The 20874-nt window shown below is 45.5% G+C and overlaps 1 protein-coding gene across 3 annotated transcripts; it reads left to right on the top strand.

The window, feature by feature from the left end:
• Positions 1-9399: 9399 nt before the first annotated feature.
• Angptl4 (angiopoietin-like 4) lies at positions 9400-16921 on the top strand. 3 transcript variants are annotated; one of them, XM_039079419.2, is made up of 8 exons: positions 9400-9611; positions 10706-11144; positions 11312-11422; positions 11558-11675; positions 13711-13824; positions 14727-14822; positions 14911-15192; positions 16250-16921. In XM_039079419.2, exons 2-8 carry the CDS (start codon positions 10830-10832, stop codon positions 16429-16431), a joined length of 1218 nt encoding a protein of 405 aa, XP_038935347.1. In that variant the 5' UTR covers positions 9400-9611; positions 10706-10829; the 3' UTR covers positions 16432-16921. The 3 variants fall into 3 exon arrangements, with proteins under 3 accessions (XP_038935347.1, XP_038935346.1, NP_954546.1); XM_039079418.2 differs by having other exon boundaries at positions 9940-11144; NM_199115.2 differs by lacking the exon at positions 9400-9611 and having other exon boundaries at positions 10690-11144; positions 16250-16919.
• The last annotated feature ends 3953 nt before the right edge of the window (positions 16922-20874 follow it).

Raw genomic sequence — 20874 nt, 5'->3', positions numbered from 1 at the left:
ACCTTAACCATTTGGTCACACAGTTGATTAAATGCGGTTCTTTCTATATGCATATGTGTATGTATTATGTGCAGATTTCTCTATGTATATCAATATCTCTACATATATGTGAATAGTACATGCATATGCATTTGTATATATGTGTGTCTTGGCATATATTATATTTTACATATATATGTGTAAATACACACGTATAAGGTAGAAGCAAGAGGATCAAGGGTTCAGAGCCATTCTGTGCTACATAGAGAGCTGGAGGCCACTCTGGAGTACATGAAAACAATACACACATCCTGAATGTGTTGGTGTTTCTGCAAAGGATAAGCCTTGGCTTGGAAAAGTGTTGCTGAGGAAAGAAGTGTCTGGACGCAGTGAAACAAATGACTCAGTGTCAAATTGTGAGTGAGTTACAAGCTGGCTGCCTGTGTTCTTCTCCAGACAGCTTTCCAGGATACTCTCTCTATGTTCTGCTCGAGACAGCTTTCTCTTGATACTCTAAAATCTCTCTAAATAGCTCAACTCTTGCAGACCAAAAGCCCAGTCATGTATTTTACATATCAATTTAACCTTTACCCCAGGTTCTCTTCTGATTATCCCATGAATCAGCATCTCATGACCCCAGCCCCTTGATTCTTAGAAAGAGACAGTAAGCACAACCACAGACAGCAAGATAATTGTTTTAGACATAACAGTTCATACTGACCTTTAACTTGACAGGCCCCATGCAAAGCTTTGTGCAATTCCTTAAGATGAACAAACCCGGGGTTGGGGATTTAGCTCAGCGGTAGAGCGCTTGACTAGCAAGTGCAAGGCCCTGGGTTCGGTCCCCAGCTCCCAAAAAAAGAAAAAAAAAAAAAAGATGAACAAACCCCAGGACGTACAGAACAGAACAGAGCATGGTGTGTGATCAACATGGGTCAAGTTATTTTTCTGTGTCAGTGACTGGCAGGCATGTTAAAGCAACGATATAGATAGCTTACAGGCATGGAATAAAATTCTGGCAGGGGTGGGGCAGGTAGGTGAGTGTCAGACCATAAGACACATAATCCAACTTCAACCCTGAGAGATGAGGCCTCTATTGGGATTAGATAAAGGATTAGATAAAGCCATCAGGTAAATTTCTCCAGGCTGGAGACTTGTGACTGAGAAGAAGTAAGACCAAGGGATATGTATTCCCATGCATGCCACCATTCTCTTCTGCAATACCTTGAGGCAGGCAAGGTCAGACATATGCCCTCCATTGTGCATCAGACTCCCCAGGTAAAAGTAGATTTAATTTCTTTATGAAAGACAAAAATACAGCCTCCCACATAATTTATGGCAGTGTAAAATGTATATATCATTAACCAAAAAAGAAGTTAAGCAGAACCTGAAAGACTGCAAGGAAAGCTCTGTGGGTAAGGTGTTTGGCACCAAGCCTGAGTTTGATCCCCAAGATCCACACAGTAGATGGAGGAAAACAACTCCCATAGGTGGTATTCTAATCTTCACAGGGCACACACACAAAAACAAACGAATGAATGAATGAATGAATGAATGAATGTAATGTTTTCATTTTATGTGTACGGATGATCCACCTGCGTGTATGTCTGTGCACCATATACCTGATCCCCTGAAAGGCCAGAAGAGGGCATTAGACACCCTGGGTTTGTAGCAAAGTGGTTGGGTTGTGAGTCATCACATGGGTGCTAGAAATTGAATCAAACATAACTTTTTTAAAAATGCACTGAGGGGGTTTCAATATAACTTAGCAGGTAAAAGTAATTTCCACCAAGCCTCAAGACCTGAATTCCATCCTGGGACCTACATGGTCAGAGAACCAACATATTGTTCTCTGACCTCCACTCTTAGAACAAAGTACACGAATATTGCCACCACTCACAGTGTAAGTAAACATGAAATTCTTTTAGAAATCTAAGAGTCTTCTGATTTGGCTGCATTACCAGAATGTATGCTTAGCAAGCCAGCACTGCATAAAACCAGGTGTAGTATAATATGCTAGTGATCCCTGCACTCTAGAGGTACAGGCAGGAAGATCAGGAGTTGAAGGTCATCCTTGGCTATAAATCAGGTCAAAGGTCAGCCTAGACTACATGATAACATCTCCACCACCACCACCACCACCCCCATTTCTTTTTTTAAATTATTAAATTTGTTTATTTACATTCCATATGTTGCTCTCCTTCCAGGGCTTCCCTCCCAGAGTTGTTCATCCCATCCCCCATCCCCTTTGCCTTTGAGAGGGTGCTCCACCCCACCCCACCCCCAGCATCCTCCTTCCCTCAGGCATCAAGTCTTTACAAGATTAGGCACTAGACAGGTTAGTATCTGGCTTTATGTTAAGATTCTTGATCTACTTGGACTTGAGCTTTGTACAAGGTGATAAATATTGACCAATTTGCATTCTTCAACATGCAGACCACCAGTTAGATCAGTACCATTTGTTGAAGATGCTTTCCTTTTTCCACTGCATGGTTTTGGCTTCTTTGTCAAAGATCAAGTATCCATAGGTACGTGGGTTTGTTTCTGGGTCTCAATTCTATTCCATTGATCAATCTGTCTGTCTCTGTACCAATACCATGCGGTTTTTATCACAATTGCTCTGTAATACAACCAGAGGTCATGGATGGTGATGTCCCCAGGAGTTCTTTTATTACTGAGAATTGTTTTCGATATCCTGGGTTTTTTCGTTTTTCCATATGAAGTTGAGAATTGCTCTTTCCATATATATGAAGAATTGTGCTGGAATGTTGATGGGGATTGTATTGAATCCGTAGTTTGCTTTTGGATGATAACATCTTTTAAAGATACAGTTAAAGGTTTGGAGAAATGCTCAGAGATAATGAGCACTGGCTACTCTTCAAGATGTCTCGAGTTCACTTCGCAACGTCCACAAGACAGCCTGTAATTCCAATTTCAGGGGATTCGTTGCTCTCTTCTGGCCCCCAAGGGCACCATGTGCATGTGTACAGACATCTGCAGGCTGAACGCTCATATACATAAAATAAACCAATAAAATTCTCAAAATGAATGTAATAGTCCCAATAAATCCATCAAAAAGTAAAAGTAAAATTTAATACCCTTTAAGTTGGACCATTATAAACCGAAGACCATTAGTATACAATTAAGCAACAGTAAATACATTCACTAGTTGTGCAATTTTTTAAAAAACTCCGAAGAGAAACCCTAAACCATCACTTCTTGTTTGCCTCTTATGAGTTCATTGTGAGAGCAAAAGAGATAACCATTGGTTAAGATCATTGGCTGTTCTTACAGAGGACCTGGGTTTGGTTCCCAGCACTCACATGGCAGCTCACAACTGTTTGTGGCTCTAGTTCCAGAGGATATAACACTCTCTTCTGGTCTCAGGAAACACTGGACAGGATGTGCGGGCGATCTGGCTGCGACATCTGTCACCCCATTGATCACCAGGGTTGATTCGGCTGATCTGGCTGGCTAGGCGGGTGTCCCCTTCCTCCCTCACCGCTCCATGTGCATCTCTCCCGAAGCTGCACGCTCGGTCGAAGAGGACGACCTTCCCCGAATAGAGGAGGACCGGTCTTCGGTCAAGGGTATACGAGTAGCTGCGCTCCCCTGCTAGAACCTCCAAACAAGCTCTCAAGGAAACACTGGACAAGCACATGGTGTACATACATCTATAGAGGCAAACACTCATATGCATGAAAATAAAAATAATTCCCTAAAAAATATTTCATGTGTGAAAATGGGTAAGGGGTTTGAGACGGGACCTGGTTAGTCTAAATTCTCTATGTACCTAAGGATGACCTTTAACTCCTGGTCCTCCAGCCTCTACTTCTTGAGTGTTGGGATTCCAGGAATACATCACCAAAGCCAGTTGTTTTTGTTTTCTTTTTTATGATGTGCTATGTATTGAACACATCTTTTTGTGTATGCTTGGACAAGCATTCTACCAATCAAGATAGATTTCCAGCTCACCATATAACCAACTCCTCATTTTGTTTCTGATGGCTGTGGAAAAAATACCCTAACAAAATCAGTTTTAAGGGAGAAAGGTCTTATTCAGATTCATTGCTGTGAGGAAATCAATATAGGGATTTAAAGTAGTCAGTCACTTTTTTCCTCCACACTACTGTATTATTTCTGTTGTTTTAAGACAGAATCTTACAGTATATTCTTGACTGGCCTGGAACTCTCTATGTAGACCAGGCTGGTCCTGAACTCATTGAGATCTGCCTGCCTCTACCTCCAAAATACTGGGATTAAAAGCAAGCAGCACTATAACCTACTTCACTTTCTCTACTCTTATATAGCCCTGGATTACCTGCCTAGGGATTGATGCCACCCATAGTGGACTGTTTCTTCCCACTGCAATTAAAATAATCAAGACAATCTCCTATAGACATGCTCACAGACCAACCTGATCTACATCTAGAAAATCTTCCCAGATGTTTCTAGATTATTTCAAGTTGACAATGAAAATTAACTTCAGAAAGCCACACACCTTATCATTTCAGAAATGTCCTATTGCTTATCCTGTAGAAAGGATTCAATAAAGATATAAATATCAGGAAACGAGACTTATTTTTTTATAATTGTTAAATTTGCAGTGGTAGAGATGAAAGCCTAGGTCTTGCATGTGTTAGGCAAGTACCTTACCCCTGAGCTCCATCCCAACTTTAAATATGTATCTTTGAGCTTCATGCATGCTAAGCAAATATTCTACCAATTGAGATCCATCTTCAACCAATCTATTTCCCCCACCCCCATTTTTATTCTCTCTCTCTCTCTCTCTCTCTCTCTCTGCCTCTGTGTGTGTGTGTGTGTGTGTGTGTGTGTGTGTGTGTGTGTGTGTGTGTGTTGTGCATAATAGGGGCTGGAGAGTTTGAAACTTATGGTGGCTACTATCAACACAGCTGTGGATCAGACAGCCAGATTTCAAATCCCAGCTCTGTCTAGACAATTGTGTGAAGTTGGAAAGATTCACAACCTCTCTTTCATCCTGATGTCATTGGTAAAGTAGAATAATTACAACAGCTGCCTCCCATGGAGCCGTTGCTAGGATAAAATGACAATATAATCACTTGAGTCTATGAAGTACACAGCAGGTTTTGGCTGCTGTGTTTATTATAAGCATCTCTTGCACCAGAAGACCAGTTTCTTTCTTCCTAACCCATCCTCCAGAAGTCTCCATGATCAGAAATGGAAAAAACGAATTCGTGACACCATGTTCTTCCCTGAGCTGACATCTTTTGAAGGGAGGAATTATTCTCCTTCATTCTGCTGCTATATTCTTTTTTTTTTTCCTTTTCTTTTTTTCGGAGCTGGGGACCGAACCCAGGACCTTGCGCTTGCTAGGCAAGCGCTCTACCACTGAGCTAAATCCCCAACCCCCTGCTGCTATATTCTAACAAGACACTTCCCTGTCTGCTTCCTTTCCTGATGACAGAATCCAGTCTGGGCTTGCTTTCCATTCCTTCGTTCCTTCCTTCCTTTCTTCCTTCTTTCCTTCCTTCCTTCCTTCTATTCTGTTAGTGTTGGAAATAAAATCTAGAGTCTTGTGCATGTCAGAATAGTGTTATATCTTTGAACTATATTCCCAGCTTTTGTTTTGAGACAGAGTCTCACATAACCCAAATTGGTCTCAAACTGGCCACAGATGACTTTGAACTCCTGATACTCATGTTTGCATAACCCAAGTGTCAGGATGACAGGTATGCATTAGCATGTCAAGTTTATGTAGTACAGGAAATGGAATTCAGAGATTCATGCATGTTAAGCAACCATTCTACCAACTGAGCTCCATCTTCAGCTAACGCACTTCCCCCACCTCCAGTGTGTGTGTGTGTGTGTGTGTGTGTGTGTGTGTGTGTGTGTGTGGTGATAGGGGGTAGGGAGTTTGCATGCCACTAACCATGTGTGTAGGCAAGAAAATAATTTTGTGAAATAAATTATCACTTTTTAGCTTTACATGGGCTACAGTGGGGATCAAAATCAGGTTGCCAGACCTGTGAGGCAAGCACTTTCACCAGCCTAACCTTGAATTCCTCATCTTCCTGCTTCCATCTTCCGAGTGCTGTGTTTGCACTACCACACCCAGTTTGGATTTTGTGTGTACAAGTTTGCGTGTATGTCACTGCATGTGTTTGTAAGGAGTAAGTTTATGCTTGTTAAGGCCAAAGGAAGTTATTGCATGTCTTTCTAGATCACTCGTCACTCTGTATACTGAGGCAGGGTCTCTCAGTTGAACCCAGAGTCAGTCAATTAGGTTAGTCTAACTAGTTAGCTTGCTCTGGGAATCCTCTGTCTCTACCTCATGACAGCCAGGTCACCACATCAGCTCTGCGTTTACATGGGTCCTGGGGTTCCAAATTTTGACCCTCAGACTTGGGCAACAAGTTCATTCATGCCCCACTGACTCATCTCCTCGATGCCTGACTTTTCTTTTTAAAGTCACATCTCAACCAAATTGGCCTTAACTACTATGTAACCAATGTAATTACTATGTAACCAATGTAATTGAGGCCAGCCTTGAATTTTTGAATCTCTTGCTTAAACCTCCTAAATCCTGGGATTACAGATGTCATTGTTTCTTTTCTGACAAAAGAAATTTAAATGGGGGAGATTATCCCAGCTCACGGTACATCATCTTTGGGGAAGTCACAATACCAGGCAGCTAGTCATACCACATCCTCATCAAAGAAGCAGAGAGCAAGAAATGAAACATGCTAGGGATGACCCTACTTTTCCACTCTTTTATTCGTTTGGTTTTGTTTTCATTTTATTTATGTATGAGTGTTTGGCTTCCATGTACGTATATACATCCTATGCGTGCCCGGTGCCCAGGGAAATCAGAAAAGGGCATCAGATCCCCTATAATTGGAATTACAAATGGTCGTGAGCTGCCATGCTGTCGCCAAGAACCAAACTCTGTTCCTCTGCAAGAACAACAAATTTTCTTACCTGCTGAGCCATCTCTCCAGCCTCAATCTCATTCCGCACTCTTACCCAGTCAAGGATAGGTGCCACCCATAGTGAGTAACTTAACATGATCAAGATAATGACACCCACCACCTCACAGGTAATTCTAACTTTTGTCAAGTTGACAATTGATCCTAACCATCACAGCTAACCCGTGCCAACCTTTCTATAGCGACTGATTGGTTGGTTGCAGTTCTATATAGGTAAACCTAGGGTCTCGTACACACTAAGCTATAACACTAAGCTAAATTCCCAATCCATATATAGTGCCGTGTCTTTTTTCCAGTGCTAGGATCATTATTTCAGGTCTCACACATGCTAGGTAAGAGCTCTAACAGTGAGCTGTATCCTCAGATCAAAACTTTGTACCAAAGCTGGGAGTGTATAAAGACCAAACATAGACACGGTATGGTCCTAAGCATAATGCCAGCACATAATAGGTGCTTACCAGAGTTATTGCAACAGCTGGGTGAAAGGGCACATTCCAGAAAGCAATTCTTAGGATAAAAGCCAGAGCCAAGTTCCAGGTCCCAAGCTGACAGGAGTCTTTTGTAATGGTTGTACCCAGCAGGTGCCTCTAAGAATCTTCAGATTGTTCTGTACTCTCTGAAGCACGGCACCGAAGAAGTCCATGAAAAGTATGTGGAGAAAAGACTGTGTGGGATTTGGGGCTGGAGCCCAGTGGATAAAATCCTTGACTCACAAGGGCAAGGAATGAAAGGGTCTGATTCCCAGACCCCACAAAAAAGCTGGACAGGCATAGTAACTTCCTGTAATCGCAGTATTCCAAGAACAATAATGGGGGGCCCCCAGGGCAAGCTGGTGAGCTTCAGGTCCAAGAAGATACCCTGCCTCAATCAATAGAGAGTAACAGAAAAGACACTTCACGGGGCTGGGGATTTAGCTCAGTGGTAGAGCGCTTACCTAGGAAGCGCAAGGCCCTGGGTTCGGTCCCCAGCTCCGAAAAAAAGAACCAAAAAAAAAAAAAAAAAAAAAAAAGAAAAGACACTTCACTTTTCCATACACATGCACACATAAGAGCTTGCTCACCTGCCTATACACATGTTAAAACGCACACACATACATATCACACACACACACACACACAAATCCTTGTCATGTTGGCAAAGTACTTGGTGGTTTCCTTTATTTTTAAATTTTTTTAAAGATTTATTTATTTATTATACATAAGTACACTGTCGATGTCTTCAGACACAGCAGAAGAGGGCATCAGATCTCTTTACAGATGGTTGTGAGCCACCATGTGGTTGCTGGGATTTGAACTCAGGACCTCTGGAAGAGCAGTCAGTGCTCTTAACCACTGAGCCATCTCTCCAGCCCTATTTTTTAAATTTTTATTTAAAAAATTTTAAGACTTATTTTATTTTGTATTATGTATTCCCCTCTGGAGCTCCTGGAAGAGAACTGGATCACCTAGAACTGGAGTTGCACATGGGTTCTCAGATCCAAACAGATGTGTGCGTGCGTGTGTGTGTGTGTGTGTGTGTGTGTGTGTGTGTGTGTGTGTGTGTGTGCGCGCGCGCGCGTACATGTGTGCAGGTGCCTGAGAAGGCCAAGAAGGCACTGGGTCTTTCAAAGCTGAAGACTCAGACAGTTATGAGCCCAGATGGGTGCTGGGAAGCAAACTCATTTGTTAGGGCAATAAATGCTCTTAGTCACTAAGCATCTTTCTGATCCCTGTTTCTCTCTCCCTCCTCCATCTATTTATTTATGTGGTTTATGCCCATGCCACAGAAAACTGTTGAGGTCAGAGGATAACTTTTGGAAGTCCTTTCTCTCCTTCCAACATATGGGCTCAGGGACTGAACTCAGATCATCAGACTTGAAAGCAAGCATCTTTCCCCACTGAGTCCTATGAGCAGCTCTAATTTTGTTTCTTGAGACATGTTCTCTTTCATAGCCCAAGTGGACCTTCTTGCTACCATGCTCTAAGTGCTAAGATGACAGGCATGCACCACCACACCCATCTTGGTGGTTTTTCTATGACAGCAAGAAGATTTGGAAGAGGAGATGGCATATGGGCTAGCATGGAATGGCTATGTCCTGTGCCCAAAGGCTGATGTTTGGGGTGGACGGTGGACAGAGAGTGGGTGTATGATTTCATTCCTAGCTGAGGGTTTCCCGCCTGTTCTTCCTGTCTGCCTGTCACTGCTGCTGGGATCAGTCTGGCAAAAAGCCCAGCTGGTCAAGTGTACAAGCAGTGGCCTGCACGTCAGCCTTGGGGCATGCAGTTTCAGATTCCAGAGGTTTGCTGCTGGCTCCTAGCCATGCTGACTCAACGTAGGGGTTTTTCAGTCAATCTGCCCTAAGGGTCTTCTTGTCAGGCAGGTTTTCTGTGCCAAGTTGCTCTTCCTAGCAGGCTACAGGGGAAATGGCAGAAAAAGTAAAACCTATGCAAACTTGTTGAATAAAAGCTTAGCCATGCAGCATAAAAAAGGAAAAGTGTCAGGGGTTGGGGATTTAGCTCAGTGGTAAAGCGCTTGCCTAGCAAGCTCCTCCTGGTTTTCTTGGGGTGTTTTGTTTTGTTTGTTTTGTTTGTTGTTGTTGTTTTGTGACAAGGTCTCCTTCCTGGATGGCCTGGAACATTGGGGCTCCCTCCAATTGCTTCTGGCTCTGGGGTGCTGAGATTAAAGGTATGTACCACTATGACTTGTTTTTGTTTTGCTTTTTTGAAACAAGGTTCTGCCCTTTCAGCTTGGACTGGTCGGAAATTTACTATGTAGAGGAGGCTAGCTTGTAGTCTGTACTGTTCTCCTGACTGTGTCCTGCCTGTTGGGTTTACAGGTGGGTGCCACCAATTTTGTTGTTGCTGTTGTTGCTGTTTGGAGACCCGGTTCAGAGTAGCCCAGGCTCACTTAAACTCACTTGTGTAGCTCAAGATGAGTTCCACACTCTTCTGCTCCATGCCCCATAGCTGGGATGAGAGGCCTGTCCTCTGACTTGGACTCTCCTTTAATGCAGGTAAATTCCAGGACGTGAGGACGTGGTTCTGGAGGACAGGCAACAGGAGGAGGCCTAGAGTCCCAAACTGTACAAGGCAGGCAGGCAGAAATCCCAGCTATTGACTATTTGGCCAGGAAGAGGCGACTAATTGAACAAGGGCGTTAGTGACCCTCACAAACACATCTGCAGTGACGAATGCTTGAGCCGGAAAGAGCGTGGGAGCCAGAAAGGTCTCGGTGGGGGCAGGGGTTCCTGCTCAGTCTGAGGTTTGCAGATCTCAGGAAGCCCCCAAGAGGCAGGGAGCAAGGTTCTGTAATCTCCCACTTGCCATTTGAACTCAGCCGACCAGGGAGAGAACTTTTCCACCATGTAACTCTGCCCTACTTTGCTTCTGACTTGAGAAGGGGTCAGCCATGAAGGCATCCGCGTCCTGATTGACTTATACGCCCTTTCCTCCATTGAACCGTCCTGGGAGCGGGATGCTGGCTACGGCTGGGAATTTCCGGGCTTAGAGTGAACCATGCAGTGCAGAGACAGTCACGTCGCTCATGGGGTCGCGAGGAAGGCCAAGCAGGCATCCCCAAGGACTCTTCACACACACAACCACACACACACATGCCCCCTCGTAAAACACGAGGAGGCCTGTGGCATTGCACCCTAAAACTTGACCGCTCGCTCCGCCCCCGTGCCCCGCCTCCGAGGCGCTCCCTCCCACTCCCACACCGGCTTTATAAAATGGGGCCTTAGGTACAACCGTGAAACGCTGATCAGCTGCGATCTACAGGCTTTCTTCTGCACCAGAGCAAGTCTAAGTCTGAGCCGGCTTCCCCAGAACTCCAGCTACTGGGTCTTGAACTCCTGCGTCCCGAAGTCCTAGCGTTGCTGCACCCAAGGCCATCCCCGGAATCATGCGCTGCGCTCCGACCGCAGGCGCTGCTCTAGTGCTATGCGCAGCTACTGCGGGGCTGCTGAGCGCGCAAGGGCGCCCTGCACAGCCGGAGCCGCCGCGCTTCGCATCCTGGGATGAAATGAACTTGCTGGCTCACGGGCTGCTGCAGCTCGGTCACGGGCTGCGGGAACACGTGGAGCGCACCCGTGGACAGCTGGGCGCGCTGGAACGCCGCATGGCTGCCTGCGGTAACGCTTGCCAGGGGCCCAAGGGGACAGACCCGAAGGATAGAGTCCCCGAAGGCCAGGCTCCTGAGACTCTGCAGAGTTTACAGGTAGGCGCATCTACTAGGGCTTTGACTCTATTTAGACTCCTTTTGTGTCCCCCCAGAAACCGAACGAAGGGCCTCAAAGAGCCGACTGTGAGAGGGTGGAAGGGAGGGTGAATAAGAAGTGGTTGCAGACTTAAAGACAGGTCTTCACCACTCTTTCCTATCTTCAGACTCAACTCAAGGCTCAGAACAGCAAGATCCAGCAACTGTTCCAGAAGGTAGCCCAGCAGCAGAGATACCTATCAAAGCAGAATCTGAGAATACAGAATCTTCAGAGCCAGGTAATTACCCCAGGAATTGACCCACGTCCGAAAGAGGAAACACAAAACGGGGAACCAGTAGGGGTGAAATGTGGCTAAGCAGTTGTTCTGGCATGAGGCAAGAGATCTAACCACCGTTTTCCTGCCCTGTCTCAGATTGACCTCTTGACCCCCACACACCTAGACAATGGGGTAGACAAGACTTCGAGGGGAAAGAGGCTTCCCAAGATGGCCCAGCTCATTGGCTTGACTCCCAACGCCACCCGCTTACACAGTGAGTATCTCTGGTCTTTGCTGTCATCTGACAACTCCCCAACCCCTCCACCTGCCATTCCAATACTCCTTTTGTCAGGTCCACCATAATAATAAAGAAAGAGACTCTAGCCTTGGGTTCCTGTACACTCACTAGGCTCAAGTCAAGGGCTTTTTACATATAGCCCCTCTTCACTTATAATCCTGCTTGGCCAGACCACCCCACTGTACTTTCCCAGCAAGAATCGCCCCCAAAATCTGCTTAGCCATTAACCAGAGCAAGTAGAGGAAGACAGACCATAAGGAGCTGAAGTTTCAGGGGTGTGTGTGTGTGTGTGTGTGTGTGTGTGTGTGTGTGTGTGTGTGTTCCTGAGGTTTGGAACCCTCCAACGTCTCTTTATATAGGTATAAGAGGGAAAACCAGAGAAGAACACCCCCACCCCAGCTCCTAAACTAGATACATACTCTTATGTCTTATAAATACAGATCCTTTGTCCTGAAAGCCTCCGTCCAGTCACATACACATATATACCTAACAGTTACTGTGATTACAGTTTTCAGGTCCTATATTGTAGGTGCCCAACCCCAATACTTTCTTTCATTGAAGTGTGTGTGTGTGTGTGTGTGTGTGTGTGTGTGTGGTGGGGGCGGTAGAGACAGAGACAGAGACGACTCCCAGTTCCAACTCTGAGTTCATGCCTATTCTCTCACCCTGCTTGACATCTGTGGCTACCCACAGCCAACTAGGTGAAAGGTTGGATATCCCCCTTCACACCCTAAGGCTGGTTGCTGGCTGTCAGCCCAATTGTCTTTAGACTTAATCCGTCCCCTGGCTTTAACCTAGGCAAGTACCTAGGCATGTCGAGGGTCACGGATGAGCTTTCTCAGGGTTGGCAGGCATAGCTTCTGGATAGGTGATGTGGTGGAAGAGAAGAGCTGAGGGGGTGGTTTTGTGGGTTTGGGACTCCCAGACTCAGCCTAGCCAAGTAGAGGAAAGTTCAGAGCTGGGGAGACAAACAGCTGGCCCTAATGAAAACCACATGGGTGGCTTGGCAGTGTGCCTGTCCCGATTGGATGAGAGGAAAGTAGGGGAAAGGGAGCTGCCCAAGGGATTGGAAAGTAGACTTCCCATCTTTCTGGGTCTGCCCCCACTCCTGGCAGTGTGGACTGAGCTGGCTGGCAGAAAGTCCCTGCATGCTCCTCCCCCAGTGACCTTTCTCCTACTTTCCCTGGCTGGGCTGGGGGCGGTTCTTCCTGAATTTAGAGGACTTGTCAAGGCCAAGTTCCTTCTCTCCTCCTCTCCTCTTTTTCAACTCTCTCTCTTCCTGTCGCCCTTCTTCTGGTAGCAGAGACAGCCATATCCCATCCACACCCACAGCCTTAGTCTCCCCCTGTCCCACTCTCAGCATCTTCTACTAAATCAGAGTACCCCTTTGCCCAGTCAGCTTAGCCCTTGTCTTACCCCAGATCCACCCCTGTCTGTTGTTTTAAGTCTTCACTGAAACACTGGCTGTGGGGTAGGCTTTAGGTGGATACAGGTCCCTACTGTGGACCAAGTTCCTCCTTGTCCCTGGGCTTTAGAAGCCTCTACTCAAGGGGAGGAGTGGGGGCACGCCTCCAGATGACTTCTCATCAGGGACGAGACCTCTGTTCACTTTTGGAAGTCTAACAGGGTTTCAGAGAGTAGAACGGCATCCTATTAGAAGAAGCTGGGGCCCGGGGAAAGGAATGGGAAAATGGAATCTCTGGCATCAGGACCAAGTGCTGATTCCCAATAGCAGGAAGGTGTGATACACGGAAGAAAGGTTCAGGGAAAGAAGCCTTTGTGACCAGAGAGGGTAGACAAGCAGAGTGGGAAGAGCGAAGATTGGTCAAGGGGCTGGTCCTCAGTGTGCCTTGTGGACCAGTAGGAGAATGTTATAATGAGCCAGGAACAAGTTTAGGCAAATGGCCCTGGAACTAATCTTCTACCACCCACCCCTCACACACACACTGGTCTCCTGAAATCACTGGGGAGCTTCTCTCCTGCTTCACTCTCTCCCTTTGTCTATTTTCAGGGCCTCCCCGGGACTGCCAGGAACTCTTTCAAGAAGGGGAGCGGCACAGTGGACTTTTCCAGATCCAGCCTCTGGGATCTCCACCATTTTTGGTCAACTGTGAGATGACTTCAGGTAGGATGTATTGACCTCCCAAGGAGCCTCCTTGCCATGTACACAGCCCTGGTGTCATAAAATAATGCCATGTATAGCTCAGTGATACAGTGATATATATACACACACACATATATATACTCTTTTTCTCCATTGACAGGATCTCAAATTCAGTGATAGGTTTCTGTGGTTAAGGTGATCCAGGCCTAGTCATCTGCAGAGTAAGCTCAAGGCCAACCTGGGTAACTTAGTATAACCCTGTCACACAATAACAAAATATAAGTGAACTGGGGGCATACCTTAATGGGAGGGTGCCTGCCTACAATGTACAAGATGCAAAATTCAATACATAGAACCACGGCTGGATATGGTGACTTGTGCCTATATTTATACTTCCAATACTTGAGAGGTTGAGACAAGATGATTGTTGGAAGTGCAAGGCCAGCCTTATCTCAGATAAATGAACGCAGAGTCTTCATGGACTGGAAATAAAGCTCAATTGGTAAAGTGCTTCCCTAGAATGTTTGAAGCCCTGCGTTCCATCTCCAACACTGCATACAATGGGTATGATGGTGCAAGTCTGCTATCCCAAAACTCTGGAGCTGGTAGCAGGATGATTAGGAGTTTGAGGTCATCCACAGTTACACTGAAGGACAACTAGGGCTATAGGAAAAATTTGAGGTCATCCTTGGCTACAAAAGCATGTTCTAAGCCAGTCGAAGGTAGAGACTCTGTTTCAAATAACACATCAACCGTTGGTTCCTGCAGGCTCTTGGGATAGAAGTCTATTCTGCTCCCAAGTGCTGAGAGGAATGATGAGTGTGTTGTCCTTCTTGGGACTGCATGGGAATATGATATCAGGCTTGGAATTAGGTAGGGCCTATGAGAAGGGACTTCTAGTGACTTTTTGTCTTTCTGGGTAGATGGAGGCTGGACGGTGATTCAGAGACGCCTGAACGGCTCTGTGGACTTCAATCAGTCTTGGGAAGCCTACAAAGATGGCTTCGGAGATCCCCAAGGTAGGTGTTTCTCAGGAGGCCAGAGTCATGGAAGAAGCAAAGGGCACAAGAGCTGAGCCCGCCTCACGGATGATTTCTCTTGATTCAGGCGAGTTCTGGCTGGGCCTAGAGAAGATGCACAGCATCACAGGGGACCGAGGAAGCCAGTTGGCTGTGCAGCTCCAGGACTGGGATGGCAATGCCAAATTGCTCCAATTTCCTATCCATTTGGGGGGTGAGGACACAGCCTACAGCCTGCAGCTCACCGAGCCCACGGCCAATGAGCTGGGTGCCACCAATGTTTCCCCCAATGGCCTTTCCCTGCCCTTCTCTACCTGGGACCAAGACCACGACCTCCGAGGGGACCTTAACTGTGCCAAGAGCCTCTCTGGTAAGCAGGTTTTATTCTCACTGTACCCTACATTCAGTCTTAAAGTGTGCATCCATGCCCTGCCCCCTTTTCTCCTTGCTTGCTTTGTGCTATGGGCCAATTATTAAGTTAATCTCTCCTGTTTTCAGTTTTCCTATCTTTCAGTGGTACGTGGGTAGCTGGCATGGGGCAAAGCCAAGACAACCCCTTGTCTTGTTCTTTTCAATTCTGAGGTATAGGGTCTTGTGCCTGTTAGCCAAACATTCTGCTAGACCCTGACCCCCCAGTGTTTTTGTTTTTGTTGTCTGTTTGACACAGGGTCTCATATAGCTCCAGCTGGCCTTGAGCTTGTTATATGAGGTTTAAGATAACCTTAAAGGGTCAGCCTCTAACCTCTGAGTGCTGGCGTAACAGGCATGTGTCATTATGCTCCTGCGGATCAATCCCACAATTCCATGCATGGTAGGCAAGCACTGTAACAAATGAGCTACAGTACTAGCCTTCCTGCTTCATTCGTTCAGACAGGATCAAACCATGTAGAGCAGGCTGACTTCAAACTTCCACAAGTTTGTACCCACAAGCTCTGCTTCATAGTGTAGCTCATTTTGCAGAGAACCTACCTAACATGAGTGAAGACTTAGGTTCCATTAGCCATACAATAGAAACCAAGCACGGTGGTACAATGTTAACCGTAGCACTCAGAAAGTGGAGGCAGGTAAAGCAGAAGTTTAAAATTGTCTTTGGCCACATAGAGAGTTTGAGGCCAGCCCGATAAGAGACTCTGTCACAAAACAAAAATAGGACTTGTGAGATGGCTCAGCCATCAGGTAAAGGTAATTGCCTACAAGCCTGAAGACCTAAGTTTGATCTCCAAGACCCACATAGTAGAAAGAGATCACCGACTCCCACAGGTTGTCCTCTGACCTTCACACCCCACACACGTATACACGTGAACACAAAATAAATAAACGCAATAAATTCTAAAGGTGTAAAATCCAAAGTTCACCTTGTCTCCAGCTGTGCTCTCAGTATGGAAACCCAAGACCTTGACCGTGTCTTCTGTTCTCTAACCCTGTAGGTGGCTGGTGGTTTGGCACCTGCAGCCATTCCAATCTAAATGGACAATACTTCCACTCTATTCCACGGCAACGGCAGCAGCGTAAAAAGGGGATCTTCTGGAAAACATGGAAGGGCCGCTACTATCCACTACAGGCTACCACCCTGTTGATCCAGCCCATGGAGGCTACAGCAGCCTCCTAGCCTCCTCACTGGAGCCTGGTTCCAGGCCTAAGAAGACAGTGACTTTGGTTGTGACCTTAAGATATGGCTGTTTTCTGCTGAGAGCAGGAGCTCTAAGTAGGGCTATCTGGAGTCTCGTGGACAGAGAAGAAGCCCATAACTGGAGTGACTGGAGGACCCCTTTTCCGTGTTGGGGTCTGCAAGCACTGTTGTCTGAAACAGTCAGAGCAACAGGAAACAAATGGCCCAGACCCAGAAAACGTGGGCTCAAGGGGCATTGACTCTCACTTCTCGCCTACCAGAGAAGTTGGAGATGCAGAGGGACCATTTCAGTCCAACTAGCTGGGCCCTTAATGGCGGACTCGGTCATATTGACCGACTGGAGATAGGGTTCCCAGGAGCCCTGGATACACTCAATGGTGCTCTTGTGGGTGCTGTGGATGAACAGGTGCCAACTGTGGTTCCAAGGCACAGCTCACAACATTCTTACAATAAAAACAACCTCAGAACATTTTGTTCTCTGTTGTCTCGTTTGATCTTTCAAAGTGAATAGTTTCAAAGTTGGAGTAAACATGTTCCTCGGGTGGAGACTGTATTCCCAGACCTGTTAAGGACAGGACTCATTGGCTCTTCCTTCCCAGTGATTTCAGCTTCCTTCTTTTTGTATTTCATGCTGAGAGCCTCTCTTGTTTTTATTTCAAAATCTCCAAGCAGGTCGGGAGAGATGGCTCAGTGATTAGGGACACTTGTCCTCCTTACAGAGGGCCTGGGTTTGGCTCCCAACCTTCACATAGCAGGTAACAAGAGCCTCTACCTCTAGTGACCCTAGTTCTAGGGGACCCAGTGCCTCCTCTGACCTCCACAGGCTCCTATACGTATGTGATACACATGCACATGTTTAGGCAAGCGCAGAGAAAAGTAAATATTTTTTTTTTAAACAGAGCTAGGGAAGTGCCTTAGTGATTCAAGACACTTGCTGTCTAAGCCTGATGCCTGAATTCAAGCACCCAAACTTACATAAAGATGAAAGGACAAAAGAGGTTCCACAAAGTGGCTCTTTGACCACCACACACAAGCCATGGCACTTGGGCTGTCACTCAAAAGATATCATATACACAATAATTAGGTGGGTTTTTTTTTTAATTCTTAAAAGTTAAAAATCTGATAACTCATGTGACTCAGTCATTAGGGAAGCAAGTAATAGAGACAATTAAACGTCTTTCTGATCAGCACCAGGGGTGGTGCGTGCATATCTCCAGCACCTGGGAGGTGGAGACAGGAGCGTTACAAGTTCTAAGCCAGGCTAGGCAACACAGTAAGACCCTGTGTCAGGAACAGGGAGGGGTGCTGCAGATGGAGCTCAGTTGGTCGTACCTGACATACACAGACCCTGGGTTCCTTTCCCAGCACCACTGCGTAAGTAAGCATAGTGCTAGATAATACTGTTATGCTTCTATTTGAGAGGTGGAGGCATGAGGATTAGAAGCTGAGGTAACCTGGGCTACAGCAAAGAAAAAGAAGAGAGAAAAGCAAGATGGGTTGAAATTAATTTTAGAAATCTCTAAACCTGATGTCATAATCCATACGTGTAATTTCAGCACTAGGGAAGCTGAGGCAGGGGAACCAGGATCACCATGAGTTTGAGTCCAACCTGGGCTATTATAGTAAGACCTTGTCTTAGGAAAAACAAAACTTTTTAAAAATTGTTTGTTTGCTTGCTTGTATGTGCAGGCAAACTTCTGCCTTGATGCTTGTACAAAGTTCAGAGGACAACTTGCAGGAGTCAATCCTTCATGTGTATCTCAGGAATCCAGACTTGGCAACAGCCTTCCTCATCTGTTAGACCATCTTTCCAGTGCCACAAAACCATTTCTTACTTGGAGCTGAACAAGTGGTACAGTGTATTCCTAGCCTGTATGAGGCCAGGCATTTGATTCCCCAGCAAAACACACACACACACACACACACACACACACACACACACACACACCACACACACTCTCACACACACACACATTCACACACACACTCATACACCTTTCATTGACTCCATTATCTCAAAATATTCTTATTCCATCATGTGATCAATATTTCACAGAGTTTTTGCATTTTGAGACAAGGTTTCCAATAGCCTAAGCTGGCTTCCAACTCGGTATGTAGCTGAGGCTTGCCTTGATCCTCTTGCCTCCACTTCCTGACTACTTCGGTGACAGGCTAGACCCACCTTTCCTATGCTATTGTTTAATTTCTTCTAAGTTATTCTGGTGCTTGTGTGTGTTATCTGCATCTGGCACTTCTCAGTTTGGACCAGCCATGACACACAGACTTACTGCACACGAGCCACTGGCCAGTGACTGACATACTCAGGAGCAGATTGGTAGCAAACACTAACACAAGGTTTTCAGTAAATTCTTGACATTTTTTACCATACCGGAAGGGTATGAGGGAAGAGGAGGGACATTGTTCTATATCACAAAAACACATTTGAGGTTGATGAGAGGGCTCACCAAGTAAAAGAGCATCTAACATGGGTCCTCTGCAAGAATAGCAAGCATTCCAATCGCTGACCCATTTCTCAAGCCCTACTTTTAGTATTTTGAGAAATTTTCATGATGACTTCCATACTGGTTAGACAAGTTTACATTCCCACCAGCCCTGTATATGGATTCTCTTCTGTCTTTACGGTTTTCTTTCTTTTGTCTTTTTTAAACAAGGTTTGGCTGTGTAGCCCTAGCTGGTCAGGAACTTACCATGTATGTCAGGTATCAGGTTATTTGTTTTTTGGTTTGGTTTGGTTCTTGGATCTCCCTATGTATCCTTGACTGGCTGTCCTAGAACTTACTATGTGGACCAGGCTAGCATTGAACTCACAGAGATTCACCTGCCTCTGCTTCCCAAGTGGTAGAATTAAAGGCATACGGTGCCACACTAGGCCAGATTGGTTTCTGTTTGTTTGTTTGTTTGTTTTGTTTTGTTTTAATGACTGCCTTTCTGACTGATGTAAGGTGTAGGGTCTTTGTTTTTTTTAAAAAAATATTTACGAGCTAGAGTTACAAGTAGTTGTTGTGAGTTGCCCAGGGTGGGTACTAAGAATCATCTTGGGTTGAAAAGCAGTATGTACTCTTAATAGCTGAGCCATCTGTTCAGATCCTCAATGTCATTTTGATTTGGATTTTCCTGACGACAAGTGAGGTCGAATATTATTTTATCATGTTTATTGACCATTTATATTCCAGCCTTTTAGCACGGTTTGCTTATTTCATCACCCAGTTTACGGATTGAGTAGTTTGCTTTTGTTATTGTTTGACCTATTTATTGTGCAACTAAACATTCCAAGTCCTATGCCAGGCATCTGGCAGGACTGTCCTGGACAGAGTGATCTCTGCCCTTTCTCAGCTAGCTGCCCTTCAAAGCATCTCCCATGTGAACATGTTGATGTTTAACTGGAGATCTAAATCGGAACACTTTTGAGATTAAAATGTGTTGTCGAGGGGCTGGGGATTTAGCTCAGTGGTAGAGCGCTTACCTAGGAAGCGCAAGGCCCTGGGTTCGGTCCCCAGCTCCGAAAAAAAGAACCAAAAAAAAAAAATGTGTTGTCGATAATTAAACTAGACGATGGACATAAAGTAGCTCACTCTCAGGAGTACCAGGATGTATTGACTCGCTGTCCGAAAGCATGCACATGAAGCTGGAGAAATGACTTGGCAGTTTAAAATGCAGACGCTCTTGCAGAAAAGCTAAGCTTGGTTCCCAGCACCCATGCCAGCAAGCTTGAAATTGTCTGTAACTCCAGCTCCAGGGGAGCCAATGCTGATGTCCATGAGCTCTGGCACTCATACGCACTTACTCATACACAGACGCCGTGCATGCCAATAATTAAACAATAAAAGAGATTGGTTTTTTTAATGTTTTTCCCCTGTGCATTGCAGTTGTATCTAAGTGAGGGTATTGGATTCCCTGGAACTGGAGATACAGCACTTGTGAGCTTTCATATTGGTCCTGAGAATTGAACCCAGGACTTCTGGAAGAATAGCCAGTGCGCTTAACTAGTAAGCCATCATTCCAACCTCTAAAAGAAATACTTTTAAAAACATAGACATGGCGTTGGAAAATATTTCAGGATGGTGTGCTTACTAAGCACATCTTAGGTTCAGTACACAGCATGGGGGGAGGGGGAGACAAGAATGAAAGTCAAGGATACACCAACCTATACTTTTGTCTCAGCAAATCTACACTTAGCATTTGTGCATTACATCTGCTTTATGTAAATTTTACTTTAAAGAAATCAGACTATGTCAGTCAAGTATTTGGAAGGTGGGTGAAGGAAAGATAATCAATATTATACCTGGCTGCCCAGTGAGATGAAGGCCAGCATGGGGTATGTGAGAGCCTGTCTCAAAAAGGAAGAAGAAGAAGAAGAAGAAGAAGAAGAAGAAGAAGAAGAAGAAGAAGAAGAAGAAGAGG

This window comes from Rattus norvegicus, chromosome 7, assembly GCF_036323735.1.
Source record: "Rattus norvegicus strain BN/NHsdMcwi chromosome 7, GRCr8, whole genome shotgun sequence".
Lineage (NCBI taxonomy): Eukaryota > Metazoa > Chordata > Mammalia > Rodentia > Muridae > Rattus > Rattus norvegicus.
The sequence above is the reverse complement of the archived record's forward strand: the minus strand, read 5'-3'. Positions and strand labels throughout refer to the sequence as shown.